Source organism: Acanthaster planci, linkage group LG11 (assembly GCF_054643075.1).
Source record: "Acanthaster planci isolate LZ-2023a linkage group LG11, COTS_SCS, whole genome shotgun sequence".
Classification (NCBI taxonomy): Eukaryota; Metazoa; Echinodermata; class Asteroidea; order Valvatida; family Acanthasteridae; genus Acanthaster; species Acanthaster planci.
In genome coordinates, this window is record NC_141787.1 from 17279020 (window position 1) to 17302493 (window position 23474).

The following is a 23474-nucleotide window of genomic DNA, read 5'->3' on the forward strand; positions in this document are numbered from 1 at the left end:
TTGGTGGTATGTCTGAGTTAAGTCATCAGATCCTGACTAATTTATTTTTTAATTGGGAGAGAAGCAAGCATTTTTTGGCAACTTGCACAAGAGTTCCCTTTGTTGGCACAGATGTTTCAAGGTAAAAAAAAGAATATTTATCTGCCATTAATTGATTTTGAAAACGGTTAGTTGTGTGGTCTGATTTTGTCAGTCGTGTCAGTGAAATGGTAAAGAAATATGTTGGGTTTTGGCAGTGAACCTGTTCAGCCATGTCAGCGCAATCTTCAAAAATGTTGCGCGAATTTATTGTATTGGTAGATCCTTCTCATCCACTCCATCCTGAGATGATTTCGCTTTGAAAGAAATGCATTCATGGGATAGGTCTACTCCATTGAGGAGGAAGTACAATAAGTTTGCTCAAGAGTCAAGATTGCACTGAACATGCCGAACAAATTTATAGATAACAACTTGAAAAACTATAACGTCATAAGCCATGCACTGGGAGCATTGCTTGCTTGTTAAATTCTTGCACTGTTCACAGTATGCATGGAACATGGGATAACATAAAAATGCATTTTCTGTCAGGGTGCTTGCTGTTTCAGAGTGTAATTTTTGTCTGTGTTTAATATGTATTGTGTTCATTTTTCGTTTTCTGTTTCGAGAGAAGTTTTCGATTGTAATGCAACATTATGACCGTATTTTACATGCTACTAGCAAATTTGAATCTCAAATAAAAATCTCAACAGTTATCAGGCTATCCCATTTTAAATGTAACTGACCAAAGATGGATATGCTAAACATTTGTGCCAAATTTTATGGTGATCGCACTGTGCTTAATATTGATTATTTAGTTTTGAATGCAGTCATGTTTAACACTATACTAGTGCGGCAGCTGAACCGCACCAAAAATCATCAAACATGGCATGTTTAAACTGAACTAGTCAGTTCAGATGTTCAGCTTTAAAAGCAAAAAAAAAAAATGAAAAATGGAAAACAAGGTAGGCTGCACCCGCAGCACTCGGCACATGCACTGCGGAGGGTACAGTGATGATGCAGCTTGTATGGTGTGTAGAGAGCAGTGAGGTGTGAAGAGGATGCTAACTCCGGATCCAACTGAGGTCACTGGGGTGCTGGCAAACCAGTGAGGCATGTCAGTCTGAGGGAGGGGAGTGTGGAGGAAGGTAACCCAGGGTATAGGGGACCCATTGGACTGGGATGTGTGGATGGGATGCCAGATGTTGCTGATGTGGAAACTGATGTCTTGTGCTGCTGTATTGTTCTTGATGATTTCGATGGCTTCTCTGATGTCGAACGGGTGCCAGTGCTTGATGCTGGTGATGAGGTTGGGTTTGCTCCGGTTGATCTTGTGGTCTTCAATGTGGGAGTGCTTGATGATGGCAGACTTGCTGTATACCCTTTCCTGCCATGGGCTTTGTGCCGGTCTCACCTATGTACAATTTGCCAAATTGGCAGGGGATCTTGTACATTCCAGGTTTGTGCAAGCCAGTGTTGAAGGTCCATGGATTTGAACTGCAACCGTGTATTTATAAAACTATGACTAAAATAAATGACAAGTAATAAACAGAGAAATGTGTCTTTTCATTTCATGTAGGTTTCCAAAGTTGAGTGCATTGCTTGGGCAAAGACGATGTCTGGCCATAATCCCCAAGAGTTTACTTTTGGTAGAAGGCAACCTCCAACATGTCCACCACCAATGAGAGGAGGCCCAAGACCCTCACACCCTTCCCGACAACGGCTTCCTGGCCCAGATCAAGGGGAGATGTGGTATGGTCCTGCAACAGATCAGTTCAACCAGGAGACTAGACCATTGAACAATTTACCTGGTGATGCTCAAGGACAGCATAATCTCTGTCCTCCATCTCATCCTCAGTTTCCTCCTCCTTGCTTCCCTCCTCTTGGATATTGTGGCTTTTCTCCATTTCCTCCAACTTTTCCACCGCTGATACCTCCTCCAGGTCCCATCCCTCTAGATGCCCCACCACCTTACACACCGTATCCAGAGCCAGCAGAGTTGCCCCAACATCCAGGCCCAGGTCATGTGCGTGATCAGGCTTACGACAAACCTCAGGAGTCAAGTAAACCCACTGGTTTGCCACAAAGTGATAACTCTTTGAATCTTAATGAAACAGTCAGAAGAGACCATCGCAAGGATGACAGAGATAAGCAAAGATATGACCAACCAGGGAGATTTCGAGATCTTGACCAATCAAGGAGTCGAACTCGGGATGATAGATCAAGCATTAAGGCAAAAAGGTTTGTGATACCCACACTTCAATCCATGGGAGTTAATTTTCCATGGAGCATTCTATTCACAATGACTGGATGTGATGTTGCATTGTACTCATTTGTTCTTGCATTTACTTGGTCAGATAGTTAAATCAACCCAAAGTTGTGTCTTTGGGTATCCACCCTGAGCTGAAGTGTACCCTCACTGGTGACAGAAAGATATGGTAGTAAGTTTTCCAACCGGGTTCTTGCACACATTTGGCACACACTCGAAGACCGTATATGCCACACTAAATTCATTGCTTGTACACAATGTGCTCCGCATCACACCTGCATAAACTTGTGAGCCTATGCGACTGTGAATTTCATTTCAAAGCACACCCTCTTTTGTTCCTGCACAGAGCAGATGGCATATGAAACTATCTTTCCCACTGAGCAAAATGTAGAAGCCTGAATGACATATTTGTTCTCCATTCCTATAATTTGTTTCGCACTCTGTAGGAGTAATGTAGGGCCTAGCCATGCTCAAAGTTCAGCAACATCAAGAAGTCCTCGTCAAATGTCAAGAAGATTATCCCCATCTAGAGACAGATCTCCAAGGAGACGTAGTGGATCACCAAGACAATTGAGATCTCCAGTGAGAAAAAAATCACCTAGTTTGAGAAGGTCACCAGCTAGGGGTTCTTCCTCAAGACATAATAGGTCCCCAAGACGTAGTAGATCACCCTATGATAGAAGGTCACCTCATAGACTATCAGAAAAATGGAGATCTAGGAGAACAAGGTAGCATTTCAAAACATTCTACTTACCTCCCTTCAGGATGCAAAACAAATTGTACAATGTATTAGTATAACCAAGATGTCATTTTTATGTATATTAAAGATGAGCGATATTTTAAAAACCAAATACAGAAATTTCCTCCTTTTTCTGAAGAACATTCTCTGAAGAACCAATTAAGTTTTCAGACCTACCCTTTTTTATTATGCAAAGCCTGAAGTCATACTTTAATTGGCAGTAGATATGACTTTCCCATCTGTAACCAGTGGAATTACAGAGTAGATGCATAGGAAGTTGATGAAGTTTTCATCCTTTGAAAAAGATCTAGGTCACCAGCTCCAGGAGAATTGAAGGCAGACTGCTCAAGGCATGATCATTCTCTAAGGAGACAGAGAACATCTCAGTCACCAAGCAAACGAAGTGAGCAAGATGACACAAGTAGATACACAGACAGAAGAAGACACAGGAGACGGTATGAACTTAATCAGTTTGGCATCTGTTGATAGATGTGCAATATTGTTTTAACAGTAAGGAAAAAGTGATAAATTCTTAGACTAAATAGTCATTTTGTGGGATGTAATTGTTGCCTACAGATCCCCCTTAAACCAAACTAAACGATGGGATGAACTTGAAGCTAAGACAGCCGCCCTCGAGGAATCCTACAAACCACTCACTTTAACTGCTGGTGCTGATCAAGGTGACAAGATGGATGATGCTGCAACTGAAGATGATCCACCTTGGATACAATGTTCACCTAGAGGAAACTTCTACTCTGCAGATCCTAAAATGCAAAAGGTACAAAACTCTCCCAAGTCGGCCCATTTACTTTTTACGTTTTAATGCTTTTGTTGCCTACTTAAAATTTAATGGACCACCTTTGACATTTTTGCTTTTAATGGCAAATTTAATTTAACTTCATAAGTTTCTTCATATTGATTTCCATGTTGCAGAATCAATCTTCAGTTTCTGCGACTGATAAACTCAAAGACTTGTTGGGCAGATTTCAAGAAGAGATTGTCAACAGAGGACCAAAAGGAAGAGCTGTACAACCCAAGCTTGAAGTGCCTCAGCCAGATGTCCACTGGCATGTCCATAAAGGTACCAAGGGTGAAGAGATTGAACTATGATTTCTGGGGACTGGCTTGGAACTTACAACCAAAATTATCGATGAACTTTAAAAGTAACTTTCAGTTTTGTGTTAATGTTGGTAACGGTTTGTGCTCCATGTCAAAAATCAAGAGGAAAGAAGAGTTACTTATTTGTTCATTCATTCCCTTAGATAGTGATGCTGATATGTCAGATGAAAGTTCATCTTCATCTTCTGAGGAGGAGGATGAAAGTGGAGGTGATCCTCTGGCATTCCTTAAAATGAAAGAGAAGCATCCAGCTAGACTGGCTGATAACCTTTGGTTCAATGATCTAGGAGAGGTAAGCCACAACCAAGCATCCAGCTAGACTAGCTGATAACCTTTGGTTCAATGATCTAGGAGAGGTAAGCCACAACCAAGCATCCAGCTAGACTGGCTGATAACCTTTGGTTCAATGATCTAGGAGAGGTAAGCCACAACCAAGCAAATCATAGTTTGGAGGCAAAGCGGTTGTTAGTTTTTAATCCAAATATATTTCAGTTCATGTACATCATTTCAGGGATTCTTTGGATTGAAAAATGTTCCATGTTTTTGGGTTTTGCAGGTGAATGATGGACCATTATGTCGATGTAGTAAGAAAGCCAGACAAGTTGGCATACGACACAACATCTATCCGGGTGAGAAGCCTATTCCACCATGTGATCCATACTCCAACAATGCTGGCAAGCTGTATCATTATCGTATTACAATGGCACCGAGTACAAACTTCCTGGTAAGAAAACAAATGTTGTCATACTTTGAACAAAAAGATCCAGAAAGTAGTAAATTTAGAAGTAGACCCTAACAGTGGCCTAAATGTTGCGGTTACTTTGTGGTAGTATCTTGCACAGCAAATCTCATTATTATTTAGCATCTCTCTCTTTCTTACAAGGAGTTTTCTGACATCAACAATAGTCATATGCTTTTGTTTGTTTGTTCTAGACTCATCAACCCACTGTTATTGAGTATGATGATAGGGAATACATCTTTGAAGGATTCTCGCTCTTTTCACATTGCAAGTTAGACAACATCCCTCCTTGTAAGGTGGTACGTTTCAACATTGAATATTCCATCATATTCATGGAAGAGCCCATGCCTGAGGTGAGTAGAATGAATAATTTTAAGTGATGAGAGACTGAGGGGTGTGTGAAGCCAAGGAGTGGCCCAAGAGGAATTGAGATTGATGGGATCAAAATGTTTCATTTTGCCTCTTTCCTCCGTCTTTTCTGTAGAATTTTTCAGTGAAAGGACTGGACCTGTTTGGTGACTTTTTGTTCTTTGAGATCTTGGAACTCTACGATTTTGAGCTCGTCAGTAAAGTTGGTGGCTGTCGTTTCTTCCACTTCATGCCACGGTTTGCCCGGCAACTACCAAGTAATGGCAAGGAGATTTTATCCATGCATCATGTAATCCAACACCTGTTACAGATGAGTCGACCTGTCGTTGAAGCCAAAGATTTGAATTATTGGTTGGAATGTAATCAGTTAACTTGGGAACGGTATGCAGAGGAGTTGAAAGGAATGATCGTGACTTGTCCTGGAAAGGTAAGAAGTAGACTAGGGATAGAAGGATAAAATGATGAGCTGAAACTGGTCTTTGAAGCTGTCTTGTCATGAAATAGCAAGGAACTGAAATGAGAGCAGATTGGTATAAGTAGTCATTATGGCCACCTTCAGGAAGACCTACATGTATCTATCAATATTGCAAAGGATGTTTCACGTTTATTGTGTTTGCCTAACGGATAATCAGGTGACATGTACCCGTCTTGTTTCAAGTTTGAATTGTTAAGTTCAAATGATTTGTCTACATGCACCTCTCAGTTGTTCGTGCACAAAGCACAGAACTTCTCATTGAAGAAGTACCTTGGTGTTGCTTAGAAAGTTTTGAGTTTTGGAAAGTGAATGGACTTCCTCATGTGGTTTGATATTTCCCTACTTTACACCTGCTAGAAGCCTAGCTCAGTCCGTGTTGATCAGGTAGACAGGGAAGTTGAACAGAAACCTGACGACACAAAGGACATCAAGGACAAGTATCCAACAATTGTACATTTTGGACTGCGACCGGCTCAGCTCAGCTATGCTGGCAATAAAGAGTAAGTACACATGGAGTATATGCCTCAAATTAAATCTCCTTATAAGTCCAAACAAGTCAAATTACAAGTTATGTCAGAAATTTGTCACAAAAGTGAAATAATAGAGTATGGTCAAAGACAAGGGAAATCCTTTCTTGCAGTTCATTTCTTGTCATCTGCTGTTGTTTGTAGTTATCAGAACCTGTTTAAATCCTACTTGAAGATGAATCATCTGCTAGCTAATAAACCAAAAGTCAGCCTTCAGGATCGACAGAAGCTAGCTGAGAAAGAGAAGAAGTTACAGAGGATGCGCTTACAAGGTCACATGACACGTGAAGTCACAGCGGAGATCTGCTGCAAGGATATGCTGATGACAGGAATAGGCTCCGATGTTTGCCAGGTGGATGGTTTTTCTAGAAATCTTAATTGAAATTGTAGCATGACATTTCGTTAGCCTTAATTGTTTAGAGGCTAGTGAGATAAGTACATGCTTAACCTGGCGTTGTGTCCATAGGATTTAATTCCCTGTTATACATTTGTACTCTTGATTCTATCTGTTATACATTTGTACTCTTGATTCTAACTGTTATACATTTGTACTCTTGATTCTAACTGTTATACATTTGTACTCTTGATTCTAACTGTTATACATTTGTACTCTTGATTCTAACTGTTATATATTTGTACTCTTGATTCTAACTGTTATACATTTGTACTCTTGATTCTAACTGTTATACATTTGTACTCTTGATTCTATCTGTTATACATTTGTACTCTTGATTCTATCTGTTATACATTTGTACTCTTGATTCTATCTGTTACACATTTGTACTCTTGATTCTATCTGTTATACATTTGTACTCTTGATTCTAACTTATACATTTGTACTCTTGATTCTAACTGTTACTCTTGTACTCTTGATTCTAACTTCATTCCTAATGTTGTTTGATTTTCTTAGCATGCAATGATGCTACCAGTGCTGGTCAACCACATCCGATATTTCAACTGCTTGTACAACATTGATGACATTATTGGCTACAAATTCAAGGATAGAGTCTTATTAAAGGTAAGATCATGAGATGTTGAAATTCTTATTTCTCCAAGTCCAGTTTTGAAGACTGAATTGTGCATAACTCTTGAACAAATTAGACTTGAATATTAAAATTTAGGAAGCTTCTACTCGTATTGTAAGTCTGGCTATCAAAACAATTCAAGGACATGTGACACATGAGTTGCCTCTTTCTGTATATTCTGTTGTTCCACTAAATAATATTTGACCATGAGGCATTCAGAATTGGTGTGAAATCTAAGTCCTCATAAAAAAATCATCCCATTATGAATTTTATCCTTCCTCACAATCTTTGATTTCTGATTTGGAGGTACACTTCTTTTAGAGGAATTGTAGTTATAGGCGTAAGATGAATACATGTATTCATGAAGTAAGATTGTCATAACTTTCATCCCTTAATATGACTTCCCAAAGTCAAGCAATTTGTTATATTTACCCAACAACCTAGAAGGCTCCCCCAAATCAGTCTCTGGTTTCTGGTCAGCACGCACATCACACTAGTCTACCAAATGAAACAGTTTTTATTTGGTATAATATGATGTCCAAAGCTGCCACACTTGCTTGATCTACGAGAATCCTGCTACTGCGTAATTTTAACGTGTCTTTGATGGGGTATGGTTGAGTAATACGTACAGTAAAGGAGTCCCTCTAAGCCCCCATACATTTAGTAGGGCTTTTTTTTTAGATTACGCAATTTCTGTATCACACATTTACATCTGGGAACCAGACAGATGAGGTGGTCTTATGCCCTGTGTACATCTACAACCTGAAAAGGCTTTTAAATGGTAAATAGTAAGGGGGCCAGTCTATTTCATTGTTGGCAACGGCAATACTTACACATGCAGTGGTGATGGACATTATGCGTTAGATACATCATTTAATAGAAAAAAAGTGAGGGCAAAAAAAAAAGAAAAAAAAAAGCTGCCTTGCCACACCACTTTTGGAGCCAGTTCCTGACCAGAAACCGGAGACTTTTTTCTTTTCCTAATGGCAATTTTGTGAGTAGCCAATGTCTGGTGCTTTTTAATTTTGAATCCATTTTTAGCATGCTATGACACATCCATCATATCGCCTCACTTACGGCATGAATCCAGATCATGTCCGTAACTCACTGTATAACTGTGGCATCCGGCAACCTGACTATGGAGATAAGAAGAAACAGGTGGAGAGATCAAGGAAAAAAGGTGAGGAGCAGAGATTTAAATCCTGCTGCTGTAACTAACTACAATGCATCTGTCCCATCACCTCTCTCATGAATCCCTAACATGCCCTGAGTGGGCACATCTTTGGAATTAACACTGATTACCTTTATTAAATATATTCAATATGGCAGACTTGTTCCTCGTTTCAGGCAGGCATTCTAGAGTTGCGCCGAACCAAATAGAATTAAGAGGGACTTGGGTCAACCCAATTAAATTTTGGTTTCAGTCAGATGAACTTTATACATACATTTGTACTGGGTTTGGCTCATGAGTGGAGTGACGTCTGAAACCAAATCACTCTGGTGTCATTTCGAGCACCTTCAAGTGTCGATCTTTCACCTGCTAGCATGCCTGGTTGCTCCTAATTGTTTGAGATGTCAAACTTTTGCTGTACTTTATTCTAAATTTGCTTTTCATTTGGTTTAGAACACCTGTCTGAAAGGGGGTTATTTTGTTATTGACAGGTATCAATACATTGATCAAGATCATGTCTGAGATGGCTACTCCTGAAGAGCTTTCATCCCACATACATCACTATGAGAGACTAGAATTCCTGGGTGACGCTGTGGTAGAATTCGTCACAAGGTCAGCCAAGATTTCTTAAGTAACATCTTCGTATTCAGCTTACTATGTGTGTTGATTTAGGCAGTCAAGAAATGGAAGATTACTTCCATAGTTTATACATGGCTTGTAACTATTCAGAAGCTGCATATTCCTTTTGTGTATTTCATCAAATTCCCCTTTCCTTGTTTATCTGCATACATTTATCTTTTTGAAGCTATAGATCTTTAATAATTCCTAAACGAAAAATCTAGAGAAAATAACCCTTTGGCACTGAGAATCCTGAGGTAATTTTATCTTCAAATTTGTTTTCTCATAGTACTCATTTGTATTATCTGTTTCCACATCTGGAGGAGGGAGGATTAGCGACTTACCGACAGGCAATAGTACAGAACCAACATCTAGCTGTCTTAGCTAAGGTGAGTGGAATTGAACTTACAGAAAGCATATCAAATAGAGGGGAGACAGACTACCAGCAACTTGATATAATCCTCTGGTTCACAGCTTCGGTGACAGCTCTTCACAAAATGCAATTTTCAAAAGTGCATATCTTTTATTTTTTAAATGGTTGATGAGAGCAGCCAGTGTGGACTGTCAATATAATTAAGAAATACTTTGAAAAATTGCATTTGAGTTTGATCAGCTAAGTAAATTGTGCTCTGATCTAAAACTAATTGTATTTAACAGCTGAATGTAATTAAGGAACAAAATTGGGAAAAAACAATTTTATTAAGCTGCAGGAGAAGGTTAACTTTTTTTGGCAACAATCTCCATTAGTTGCTTGATTTTTATGTTTTATTCACCAAGAAATTGGAGTTGGAGCGTTTCCTGTTGTATGCTCATGGACCTGACCTGTGTCGTAGCTCAGACTTAAAACACGCTCTAGCTAACTGCTTAGAGGCTCTCATGGGGGCACTCTACCTGGAAGGAGGAATACCAGTGGTTAGGCGTATCTTCTGTGAACTTCTATTTGATTTAGAGAAGTTAAGAAGAATCTGGATGCAGCACCCTAAACACCCATTGCAGGTACACAGGCAACATTCCAAATGAAAGGTTTTGATGTCTTGACCATGTCAACTCTTGAGTGTTAAGCTGTCTGACCCAAAGAGTTTGGGATATAAATGTAGAAATAAAAAGAATCGATCCTGTTTTTGTATAAGAATTTACTTTTCTCGAATGCAGCATGATGATGAGACATTTATTCATTGCTGTTTTATCACATACTGACTTCATTACAAAATCATTGTTCAGATGAGTAGAAATTAATTAAGATGCAATAGGTATACAGGGTACTTGAAATGTCCGAGCAAGATTAAATGACAACATTTAGGTCATTTTCAGCTGATAAAAGTACACAAGATTCATCTGGATTATAAACCCAAGACTTCTCACTTTAACAGAGGGAAGAATATCCCCAGTTTCATAATGTCAGAAACTTGTTAAAAGTCTTCATTTATCTTTGATGTCCATTTGAATTGTTTTCTGATCTTTACAGCTGGAGTTTCCACAAGGTGATCGACACATGATTCAGTATTCAAACATCTTACAGGTATAGAAACTCTACTTTTCTCTGAAGTAGCAGTCCATCCTTCTAGGGTAACAAACTTTATTGACTTGTTTGGTCATGTGGGCCTACAGTATATCCAATAGTTTGCAGATACACAAACGCAGGGGTCTTTATTTTTTGCTTCAACGTCACTCTGGCGATATTAATTGAGTGAATTTCAGTGAAAACTATATGTTTTCTCAATTTGTGTAACTATGTTGTGATGGGTTGTCTAAAAACTTTGTGATATTCCTTTCTAATTTGAGGGTTTAAGTCAAGCTTTGTTATAAATAATCATTGGTTATATCTTGTTTTTTTCCTCTAAATCCTTGAAGATGTTGCAGAAATTTGAGGAATCAACTGGAATCAAGTTTAAGCACATCCGTTTGCTTGCGAGAGCTTTTACACAGCGAACAATGAGCTATACTAACCTCACAAGGTATGATCAGTTGGTCACTCTTTGACTAGTGTAAGGCCTCACTGAGTAAGAATAGTTTAAACTCTGAGGATTGTGGCATACATCTGTTATGTAAATACTGTGCTCCAGGGGTAAAAAGGGAGACATTACTTTGAAGGTGCCATTTTCCATTGCAGACCTAACTCTGATATTGGTAAATTACTCCAAGTGCAGTTCTTTTATGCATTCAGTCAGCAAATAGCAGTGCAGACTTTTGTCTGCATACTTTGGCTTTTATTGAATTGGTGAGTTGGTTCTCTGAACCATCAAAGTTCTCCAAGTGGTTCTTTTCAGTTGCCGTGGGTGGAGATTTCTTGTTACTTGTGGGGGATGCTTTCTGAAAGCTCAGCGTAGCCTCCATCCCAGGTGAGATCATGACACGGCCAAGTGCAGAGTCGGTGGTGCAGGCTATAAGGGTGCGCATATAGTCAAGAACTTGAAAAGGCTTGGGATGATTTTCCCCATGTCAAAAAGTGGGGGTGATATATCCCCAGAATCTCCGCCCATGTCAGTAGCCCACACTGCTCTCTCTCTCTCATTTCACAGCATTCTTCATTGATTTCATTGTCAATCATTTGATTTGTTGGATGTCTATTTCAGAGGTCACAATCAGAGAATGGAATTCTTAGGTGACACTGTGTTACAACTCATCACCTCTAGCTACCTCTATAAACACTTCCCTAATCATCATGAGGGGCATCTATCTGTGAGTAGCTGTGTCCTTGTGTCTCAGTGTTTGTCCACTCTTGTACTTATTATAAAAGTTTCATGGAACGCATTTTCTAGTCATAAATTCTGCTTATGTTCTGAATGAACTTGTTCCTACCTTTCCATCCCTCTACCTGTCCATAGAGTGATTGATCATATCCTATCATCAATTGGTCAATCAATTAAATTGTTTGCCGGGTCAATCTGATTAATTGATTGGTCAATCTCTTAATTTGATTGATTCAGCATCCATTTGTCCAATCGTTTAACTCATCAAACCTGAAATCTATCAGTCTAGCAATTCATAATTCCAGCAATGTATCAATTCAGTAATCAGTCTACCATTCCATTAATCATTGAGTCCATAGTTCAATCAGTCCATAGTTCAATCAGTTGATCAGCCCATTGATTCTCAATCAGTCAATTGCACAATGTACCAACTTCAATCAAACTTCAATCAAGTTTATTTTCTTACTAGCTGCTGCGAAGTTCTCTTGTCAACAACAAGACACAGGCAACAGTAGCATCAGACCTTGGTATGTCAGCTTATATCATTGATGCAAAGAATCGTACACTAGAAGATGGTGGACCTCTACCAACAAAACTCCTTGCTGATCTTCTTGAAGGTAAATTGCCATCAGTCTTTAACATCTCTTTAGAGGCCATATTTCTTATCAAATGGTGTTAATGGCTAAACATTTCTCTTATGATTAAATTCAGAGTTCTAGGTAACATTTGGAAACATGCTATGTTATATTTTGATGCGAAAGTGTCCTAGATGTTCAAGAAAATAGATCTTCCAAAATGCATGAATTTGACACCAAAGTTGTGGACCTTATTTAGCATTTAAGATAATGACCTACTTGTATTTTGCAGCTTTTGTTGGTGCTATGTACGTGGATCAGGGTATTGAAGCAGTCACTGTTTTCTGTAAAGTTTGTTTCTTCCCAAGACTCAAGGTATGCCTAACTTGTTCGTCTCTCATCATTGCCAGCAGCCAGTTTAACCTTCCTTTCACACTGTTATCCTGCTGTTTGGTATTGATGATCCATTTACTAGAAAGTGTCTGAATGTTGGCTTCATTCCATAATGGCTTTTGCTTGGTTTAGGACTTGCTAATTCCCACAGGAATGTGGGTTGCTCTGAGCGCTCAATTTTATGTATTACACTGTAATTATTTTCTGAAGTTGTTTCATGTAAATGCGGGAATAATTTACTTGCTCATACTCTGTCTCCAACATAAAACCTGCCATTTAATATTATTCGTTGTAGAAGTTTAAAAGCAATATATTAAAACCCTCCTTTTGCTCTGTCAAAAACAGTCAAAAATTCCTTCCACTTGATTTCCCCCAGTACACAGACACATATGGGAAATTTGACAGATTTTGACTGATATGACAACTGTGTCAAGAATGTGTCTTTTCCCAGGTTTTGAAGTGACCTACTTTTTAAATCATTGATAATTGACACAGGATTTCATCTATAGTCAGCACTGGAATGATGCTAAGTCTCAGCTTCAACAGTGCTGCTTGACATTGAGAACAGAAGGCAAGGAACCAGACGTACCCCAGTACAAGTAAGTCTTGAAATTCATGTTTGCACCTCTGATAAATGTTTTATTGTTGCTCAGTTTCTGAAAAAAAAACCCAAGGTATCCTTTATGGGGGTATAGTGCAAGTCATTTTGTGAATCTGATGTGTCTTTCTTGTTCACATCAGACATATCTCGGCAGTAGCAGTCTACTGACATCACAATCCTCTTTCTTTGTTAGCAGTGTGGACAGTTTTGAAACAAGAATATTTTGACTTCATTCAGTGTGTATGATGGACATTTACTTTTTTGTAATTGTTCTGGCTCAGTTTGTCTTCATCCTCATCTAAACCTTCCACATTAGTTTGAAATGCAACGTAAAACCAATATGGCGATTCACAGCAGTGTGCCTCCAAGAGTTTGCAATGTGTTGACGGTGTACGAAGTCTGTTGACCTTTCCAAATTCATATTGGGTTTGTGAAGGCACATCAACCTGTTGGTGAATTTTTCTCTTCAGAGTCATCAGTCAGCATGGTCCAACCAACAACCGTGTCTATAATGTTGCCGTTTACTTCAGAGACAAGCGACTAGGCACGGGATGTGCTTCAAAGTAAGCCACAGATGCCGGTGGAAGAGATTTCCATTAATTGGTTGACAGTGATTATTGTAAAATCTGTATTTGGTCAAAATTTATAGTTTTGTTCAATACCAAACCATACCAACTGATGATCCATAGATACCAAAATACTGTTAAATTCAGTATGGAATTTCAATTCCATGGTAATTTTGCTAATGTATTCAGAATATTTGCAAAATTCTTTTCAACTAAAAGAAAGCCACCAGTTATCAACATATTTCATTCCATTCTTTGTGGTCCAAATCATCCAGTGTCACATCTGCATTGTCAGTTACAGTAGAAGGACGATATATAATTGTACAGCTCAAGTTGGTAACATGAAACTTGAACAGCTGCCAACCCTTCAGCCAAAAGCCTTTGAAGTTGTATTATTTGCCGCTATCATTGTGTTTCACAGGAGTGTGCTTTGTCATGGTCATTTCCATTTTTATAGTTTCATGTATTGAAATACATCATTCTTGCCTCAAAACATCGTTTGCAAAATTAATCTTTGTTTTTTATTATTCCATTATGTAAATGATTTTTATTAGAAAATAAATTGATTGATAAATGATAATACTTGAGTTTAGGAGTTTTGCCATGTTGACAACAACCTCAACGCTGTCGTGTAGTTAACATTCCCAGTGAGGGTTGGCATATTACCGCTGCATTTTGATGCCGCACAAAGAATACTTCAATACATGTAGCGGTAAATGTTGCGGTACTTTTGGCATGAATACCTTGGTATAAAAAAATGTAGTCGTGTCTAAGCCAAATTTGTAGGAATGAAATTTTGAATCTATCACCATGCTATGGAGCATGAAGGTAACTTAGCTCGTGTTTCATTTTTGATAGAATAAATTTTAAACCATTTAACTATATGAATACATTTTTTGACATTTCTTGTAGTACTCAAGATGCACAGATGGAGGCAGCAAAAGATGCCCTTCATAATTGTAAGTAAAAGTCTGTTTTACATCCATCAACACTATCTTTTCCTCATTTTCCTTATTTAAAGTGAAGCAAAAAGTTAAGTAAACATGCCAAGCTGTCTTTGATTTTATTCACAAAGATAAAACCCCTCAACGACATTTAGTTCTTTTATTATAATTTCATATTTTTATCTGTAGATAATTTCCCACAACTTCACCATCAGCGGATGGTTGTTGAGCGGAAATACAAGCAAGATGGTAAGAGTAAGGAGAGAGATTATCATAGAAGGATAAGAGATAAGAATTGAGGAAGTTGTCAACCTTCATCAGTCCTATTCCATCAACTTCAAACCTGTTGTCTACACAGAGATTCAGAGGAGAACACAAGATTTATACAAGGTAACTGTCTCAGTTTAATTTCACTCATTAAGAGGCTTCACACAGTTGATAGTTGTTTGAATGGTTGTTTCATTCAGCATGAAAGATGCTTTCTTTTAAGTCTGAGATGTACAACAGTGGGCTTGAAGCGATAAGAAAGTCGTGTCAAGCTTTCTTCTTGTGAGAAGCATCAGAAGGTATTCTGTTTTTGGTCACAAAACATTATTCCCATTCCAAGTCGAGAAATTTCAAGCTGAAACCCATAACTGAAAATGGACTTGTAGTTGAAGATTATCGTGTGGAAGCAAATTAATCAGCAGACAACATATGGAATGCTTTTCGAATGCTTTTCTTGCTCAATTGGATTTTGTTTTCTTTTTTAGCAGTTTGACTTTGATCACATGGCACCGCAGTTAACCTGCAAATATTCATTTTACTGTCTTAAGAAGCAGAATTATTCTTATTTCTCGAATCCCTGGTAGTACTCTCCTTGTTAAAAGTTGTCACTGTTTTCAATATTAAAAAAATGTGGAAGACATGAGTTAAATTTCATGAAAATGTTTGGGTGCAATCTAATAGTCTGTGACAAAAATATGTGATAAGGATAGGTTTTCTTGTTCCTATGAATTCCTGCTTTTACGGTCATAGGTTTTATCCTGCTGAATAATGTATGGAAAACTACGTAACTTGGTAAATTACAAGGTCCATGGGTAAATGTAATCCTGACGATTTGCAATGCTTGAGCCGTAGGCTGCTGCATCCTTACTGGATGTAACCCTGATATGCAGATTTAGATTTGTTTATGCAGTCGTAAAATGGGCACATCCTGACTATTAAAAACATGTTAGGACCATTAAGTTTTATGTCGTTCATCTTTGATGTTGAGTTGAAGTTGTTCCTTCAGGTAGCTTCTAATCATTAACTATGCATGGCAGTTGTTTCTGACAGTCCAGAAAATGAAGTAGTTGTAGATATCAGTGATGTTATAACTATATTTATGTATAAGCATTTGATTTCTTAGCAGTGTTCGTTTTGATTTTTGTGTCATGTTATAGTTAATATTCTTATACTTGTTTCATTCGTTGTTACCAGCATTTTCCTCTTCCTGGTTGCATCTTAGAGATGTTACATAACCAGGTTTATGAGAAATGAGGTAATTTTTGATGTAACCTTCATTCGAATACCTGCACCGTGCATGCATAATTCTTTCTGGAAATCATTGTCATCGAGATTTTTGATGGCATGTATTTACATGTCTTTTTAAGTAAACAAGAACTGAGAGAGCTTGTATTTTTTGCAGTCATGTGCGCAGAATTTGTAGACACTGGGGTGCAGACAGGCTTTGTTGACCCTTGATACAGTTGGCTAGCCACAGTTAATTGAGCTATTTATTATGCACATGCCAGCTACCTGCTTGTGCTTGCATAAATATGTTCCAGCAAGCCAGATTCTGATTATTAATGTGTTTGAATTTCATTGAAATTCTCACACAGTTACAGTTGAAGTGGAAGGTATCGTTCAAGAATTTGAGAAGTTTATAAAATTGGACAAATAAGAACCAGGTTTTTCAATGTTGAATATGTTGGCGATGAAGTAACACAGTTATCATCGTTATTTTCTTGTGAAAATACCGAAGTTAAGGTGATTTAAGGTATGAAAGGGGCATAGTTTGTTAAACTATTGGGATTTGGTCTTACCAACAAAGAGCTTGATTGCAAACAGGTTGATTGCAAGAATGTTGACCAAAAATGGAATCATCTGCAAGATATAGAATATCGAACACCAGATGATGTGTCTGATTGGAAATTAAAAACAAAACACAAATAATGTACATGAAGGTATTAGCCTTTCGAACAAGGTATGCTTTATTCTTTCTGGTCTTTTCTTTTTAACTAGATAATTGCTGCTGTTGGATTACAAGGGAAGAATTTTGACCCGTGACAATATAAGAATCACTCAGCATCATTATTCTTTTTCACCTGCCTCTCTTCAAATACAAAACTCGAATCAAATTTCGTTTTTAAAGGCAGCAAAAACCAACAGAATTAGCAATGCAGTAAAAGACAGTGTAGCGTGAGTTTTAAACAATTTACAAAACTGGCTGAGTGTTAAATGTACAGGGTTCCTGTGGATGCCTTTCCCCTTAACGCGTTCCTGTATAATATCTCTCCACATGTTTGCCAAACACTGATGCAGTTCACAGTGTGTGTAGTATCTCGTTACCTACCAGCCAATTTTTCAAGTAGATGTTCAAATCGAAAAAATCTAATGTTTTCGCTGATGATTTCAACCGAAAATCGAAAATTGTAATCAGTTACAGCGTCCTTGAGAGGACGGGGGTTTTTTGATGAAAAAAACAAAACAAACGGAAAAAAACGGGTACTTTGACGCTCATTTCACGAGCGATGCCAACCAAGGAACGTTGGTTTTTTGTGTGTGACTGAGTTCGGACGTTTCTTCTCAATCGTTCAGTCAAAAGATACACTAGACTTTCCAAAATGTCACTTAAATAAAATAATCACCATTTTTTGTTAACGTTCCCAAGTTCTGAACTTTTAATTCGTCTGGAGAGGACTGGAAGATGCAAATGCTTCAGCGAATTTAGGAATCAGTCATTCCAAATGATCAGTGGTGGATCCTTTTCCACATATGTTCATTCAATGTCGTCATATTTGAATGTAATTTGTTTACTCTAGTCTCTACATAATGTAAAGATTGAAGTCGTCTTTTTTCGGTCTATTTCAAGAATGTTTGATCAGGTTCATAGAATGTATACAACCATTTACAGACCTACTAGGCACGGTGTGTTGCAAGACGAGAAATTGTAGGCTGAGCAACCAGTTTTAAGGACAAGAAAAGAACTGAATCAACTGTTTCTGAAAGATTTGAAAATATAAATACATTTTCTTTTTTTCATAAGGACATAAGCCTATTTATTTATTCCATGGAATGGAAAGTCTGTTGGAAAGTAATGGAAAGTGTTTCCATTTGCCTTTTTGTGTACCCTTTTTCTTCAAGTTGACGCACAATGTGGAAGATGAAAGACCTACGTTAAACAGAAACGCAAAAATAAAGTACATGGGTGTAAAAGGGGGGGGAGTATATCCCTCCACTTTTTTGGGGGGTGCGCTGTTGAATCATCCCTCACATTTTTATGATGAGTTTTTAAAAAAATGTAGCGGTTTATGAAGATTTTTTTGATTTCCCAACGACTGAAATGTTTGCATTATCACTTAAAAGGGGAAAACATCGTCAAAAGCCATAAATTTACCTTTCTGATGTAAGATTCTGCGTGAATGTAACACATATTGCAGACGTACATCTTTATTATGTACATCGCCCATGTATAGTGTATACGGTGCCCCCCTCTTCCCACGCTTTTTAAATTTCCATGGCTGGGCAAGTCACCCCCCCCCATTTCCAGCGCAGTTCTACGTCACTGGAAATGAATAAATGAAAAAGTTAAAATATGGAAGATAGCAGCATTGATTTCAAAGTGACGAAATTGCGAACGCTCGTCAATTGCAGACGAGGGTATTGGACTGTCTTTCTCGAAACTGTTTGGCCAATGTATGAAATGGTTTGAACAAGATGTAAAAAATTCACGATCCAAGACAAAATTAAACATGGAATTGAAAACGTTGTGAACTTACGAGAAGGAATTTGAACAAAAACAGTTTAAAAATGAAAAAAAAGTTTGAAAATGTGCAGGAAAACATATTCATATATTAAATAGCCTTGAGCTATGGAATTGCAGAAAAAGGATTAAAAAGTGGCCCATGCTCAATCCAATAATTAGCTTAAATTTCTACTGCAGTTGTGTTTGAAAACATTTTAGCATTTTAACAAATGGCTGAAACATTCTAGCACGTGAAAGCAATCTAGAGGTTTGGCACTTGTCTGTTTTCATGGTAACTTTTGTAAATTTTTAATTTTTGCTTGTTTGGTATTTTTCTTTTCCTTCACTCCTGGGCGTAGGCTTATGCCACCTCACTTATTTCCAGGTCTCTATTCTTAATCGAAAGTTGCTGATCCCAACTCATAAATAAGTCATGTTGTCATGAAAATGACATCCATCATCTAAAATAGAAATAAAAAGATAAAAGATCTGGGGCGCCGTGAGAAATAATTAACAAGATTGGCAGACGCCTGATGCAATCAAGACACTAGTAGAACCAGGCTTATTCGATGAATAGACCGTGACGAACTTGCTCAAATTTGACAGGGTTTTCTACCCCTGTATTAATAAGAAGGAATTAATGATGGGTCCTACAGCGGTCTTTGTGGAAAAGGTTTGACGGCGCACAGCCAAATATTGTGGCAGCACAGTGCAGAGAAGAATTATGAATGATGTATGCAGGAAACCTGGAACGGCAGGTGCGTGAGTTTTGATGGAAACCGCCGTGTAGGGCATCTGTTGTTCAATGGGAACTCGGGGGAGGGAGCGTCGAGCGCTTGAAAGTGTGTCACGTTTTAACGAGACAGACTTCGAAGAGGTCCACGCACGGAACCACACTAGGGTTCCATCAATGTTCTTTTTTATCTAGGAAAAAAGTATGTAACCAGTTCCTCGTTTGTGTGATTATCCTTTCATTGTTAGTCCATTTGTGAAATAATGCGGATTTAGTAGTGAAACATTCCCCCCCACGGCCCTCCCAAACAGCGGAGGGTGAACTTTTAAGGAAGACCCTGGAATGCGCGCATTTTTTTCAGGGGCTCCGAAAGGTGGTGAACAGCGGCACGTAAGTAAAATGTGCGCATTTCTCAGTCTACACAACGGACCTCCGCTTGGGGGCGTGCCTCGTCCCCCACCCTCCGTACAGCACATGCTGCAATGTGATGCACATGGCGAGATGGTTGTATCCAAGATTTCAAGCCTGGGAGCGACTACCATCACGTTACGACGATAAGGATGCAAAACCTGTAACTTCTAACTGTCGTATCGTTATGTCAAGCAATCGATTTCTGAAATATCGATTCTTATTGATTACTACAAGCTTTTTATGAGTCCCGACGGCCAAGGTGTACTGGAGCATTTTGAAGCCAAGTTGTAAACAAGGGGCTATATTAAATCATTTGATATAGATTTATGGTTGTATTATTAAATGGTGTAATATAGCTCCTTGTTTACGACTTCGCTTCAATTTACAAGATATTGATTGTTCAACACAAACAGTTATGTTGATTAGTTATACGGTGGGTGAATAAAGAGAGTTTGTTGCTGTTTGTCTTTTCACATTTTCACAGAATTTCTGAAACTAACCAGCCCTTGATGCTCGATATGTTGGCAATCTAATTGTAGTCCCTCCAAGAAACAGTTCTTTATACTCTACTAATGATACAGCTGGGTATGTTGCCATTCATTAAGGTTCAGTCCATCATATTTTGCAGTAATCCAAAAAGGAACTGACGAAGATTTTGATGAATTGGTTTACAGATGGTTACGGGACTAAACTCCCTGTGTGGCAAGCTGTCATTTTCAAGAAAACAATTTAAAAGGCGTTTCCAACGTTGCGTCTAAAGACCTTTGTTTTTGTTTTGGTCGGTTAGCGTTCAGTTTACACGGATATGCGTAGAAACGCGCGTGCCTTCGAAGTCTCTGAACATTCTGGCGTACATGAAACTGCTAAAAAGATACACAGTACAGATTTGAAAATGCACACGCCTCCATGAACATGAAAAATGGTATGTTCCCCGAGATACCTCTGCCCGTTCTGTTACGTCACGTGAAAAACCTCTATTGCTGTTAGAAGCACGCACAAGTGTCGACATGACGCGCGCGGTTTCTATCATGAAGCACTTCATAAAATTCACAACTCAACGTCAAGTCGAACCGCTGTGTAACAATTTAGGCCTATGCCAACGACACCCATCCAGCAGGCGCTTATCCCAATGGGGTTGTGTGCTCTTCTGTTGATTACTTGCTGTTCAAACAGGAATTTTCAAGCATGTGCTTCAAACTTGAAGGAACGACAAGGATAATATGTGACATTCAAAGATTGTAACTAGCAAATATTTTGTAGTGTCCGATCTAGGGAAGTTATGTCTCCACCGTGGTCTCAACATTTATGATGATCATGTATAAAATCCTTGCTATTTGTCTCGAATCAAAGAATATGGACGATCTGGGGGGAGAAAGACTATATGAAGATTATATAATCATCTTAGGGTTTGACTTATCGGTAGCATTCAAGCAAAAAAACGAGCTGGGGCGTTCAAAAATTGCAAATTGCTGGCAAAAGTCTTTGCTTAACTTATTTTAGCCGTTATTCTATGAAATTGGCGGTAAAATCGCGTCAACGCAGCTTGGGAGGTATTTTCCACAGACATAAATAGTATTGTCCAATTTAAAACATACAAAATGGACGCGGGACGCGAAAATCTTGAGGCGGAACTCAATATAAAATTCCATATGGTTATTTATGGGGCTCGGCTAACTTGCAAACATTTGATTCGAAGGTGGTCCGGAAAGCAGGGAACTACCCAATTCCAGCGCGTTGAATACCTCTCCGAGAAATTTTTCAAATCACCAAAAAATGCAGACCATGCCTTGTAAAAGAACACTTGTGAGATTGGCTCCACTGAAAGCATCGCTGTATAAAGGCACCTTTACATATTCGTGTCAGCTCTTGCGCCAAGCGTTGCGTATCCATCAACATCGCTCTTGGGGTGAACGCAACGCACACGGGTCGTGTGTTATGTTAATGGAGACGATTTTTGTGTCCGTGAAAGTGAAACGCATGAACGCATCGCCTACGCAACGCACCATAAAATGTACATAATTATGGAAAGGTGCCTATAGACAACCTCGACTCCATGGCCTACATGTCCGTTCCTACGCTGGATAGCGCAAGGCCTGGTGGGAACCAACATGGCGCGGCAAGATCGAACCCATAACGTAGCTCTGCATAAGCGTTTCTATGGAAGTTTGGTGCCCCAGGCCGTTAATGGATAAAATTGTCTCTTCCAATTGCTTGACAGATTCGTGTCCCCACGTTTCAAATTGTCCTTTGAAACGAAAGTAGTAGCTGGCAGTGCTCTTCACTGTTTCTACGATTTTATGAAATTACTGCATAAATCCCGTCATCTGATTGGTAGATCGTTGATCACATGTCATTGCATTATTCGTTCTATTCATCGGGCACCGTTGACTAGAACTTCCCTTGTCTGGCTCTCACCCCCATTTCATGTCATTCACAGTAAGAAAAAGGAAAATAATATAGGGACGGGAACCAGTCTAACATTACACAAAACGACCAGTAGGTGCTTTAGACACGAATCTGATTCGCAGAGTAGCGGACAGAATAGGCCTACTTAGGGACCATTAATATTTCTATTCTCCAAACAACCAGAGAAAAAGGATTTATGCAGGTATTGTTCAAACAAATAATGAATGTTTCACATTTGTGTTTTGATATGAAAAATTTCCGTTGGTGAAAGATGAAATTCTTCTTTCCATTACACTCATAAACATTCCCCATACTGTTCACTTGGAGATGAATTTGCCGTTGCATTGCTGAAGAATAAAGAAATGTCCGATATTGTTTTATTTGGAAGATTCATTAACTAAACAATCAAACGATGTACCATATATACTGAAAAGTGATAACTAAAGGACCCGACATTGGTTTTGCACAAATGTCTCTTTTTACATGTCAACAAGTCTGATAACTTTCACACACGATGATTCGTAAAACGTACAATATGACAATTGCACGTTTTGTCACAAACAACATTCAGGCGATCGAGGTCGCATGCTTTGTAGCGTAGACATAAAAACCGATGATGAGATCGGTTTTTCCAGAGACCAGCATAATATGGCACCAGTAGTGCCGCCTAGTCACTCTGCAGGCCTCACTGTTCACGTCATGTTGCTTTTGGTTCTATTGCAGATGGTTTTGCATCCATATACCAGTGGAACATTGGTGCGTGTTGAGTGTTGCTATGCTGTGATCTTCTTTATGTGCCAGGCATCGTCCCTACGACGCATGCGTGTACGACTGAGCTCCGTTTCAACGTCAAGTTTACATTCACAGTGTGGACATCTTTTACCCCGCATACCGAGTGACATCGAGCGTGAGCGTTTTACCTTATCCAAGCATTCAGCGGACGAAGGCGGTTCAAGCATTTTTTTGTTCTTTGAACTATTGCTTCCATAGTCTTTAGCCTGCTGTAATTTTTTGTTTGCTTCGATAGTATTCCACACACGTTAGACTGGCTGACTAAATTCAGGCAAAGTTCTTCGATCTGATTGCTCTACAGAAAAGAAG

At 38.7% G+C, this 23474-nt stretch overlaps 1 protein-coding gene across 2 annotated transcripts; it reads left to right on the top strand.

The window, feature by feature from the left end:
- The first annotated feature begins 41 nt into the window (after positions 1-41).
- LOC110976340 (ribonuclease 3-like) lies at positions 42-23234 on the top strand. 2 transcript variants are annotated; one of them, XR_015427162.1, is made up of 27 exons: positions 42-121; positions 1595-2256; positions 2731-3012; positions 3329-3478; positions 3600-3801; positions 3957-4104; positions 4286-4434; positions 4699-4866; positions 5076-5234; positions 5366-5677; positions 6083-6225; positions 6397-6604; positions 7163-7270; positions 8319-8457; positions 8940-9060; positions 9356-9455; positions 9844-10062; positions 10532-10585; positions 10918-11021; positions 11640-11745; positions 12226-12373; positions 12624-12706; positions 13220-13323; positions 13796-13888; positions 14804-14850; positions 15025-15225; positions 23097-23234. XR_015427162.1 is itself a non-coding variant. In XM_087143116.1 (26 exons), exons 2-26 carry the CDS (start codon positions 1631-1633, stop codon positions 15132-15134), a joined length of 4083 nt encoding a protein of 1360 aa, XP_086999242.1. In that variant the 5' UTR covers positions 42-121; positions 1595-1630; the 3' UTR covers positions 15135-17041. The 2 variants fall into 2 exon arrangements, 1 of the variants encoding a protein (XP_086999242.1); XM_087143116.1 differs by lacking the exon at positions 23097-23234 and having other exon boundaries at positions 15025-17041.
- Positions 23235-23474: the final 240 nt, after the last annotated feature.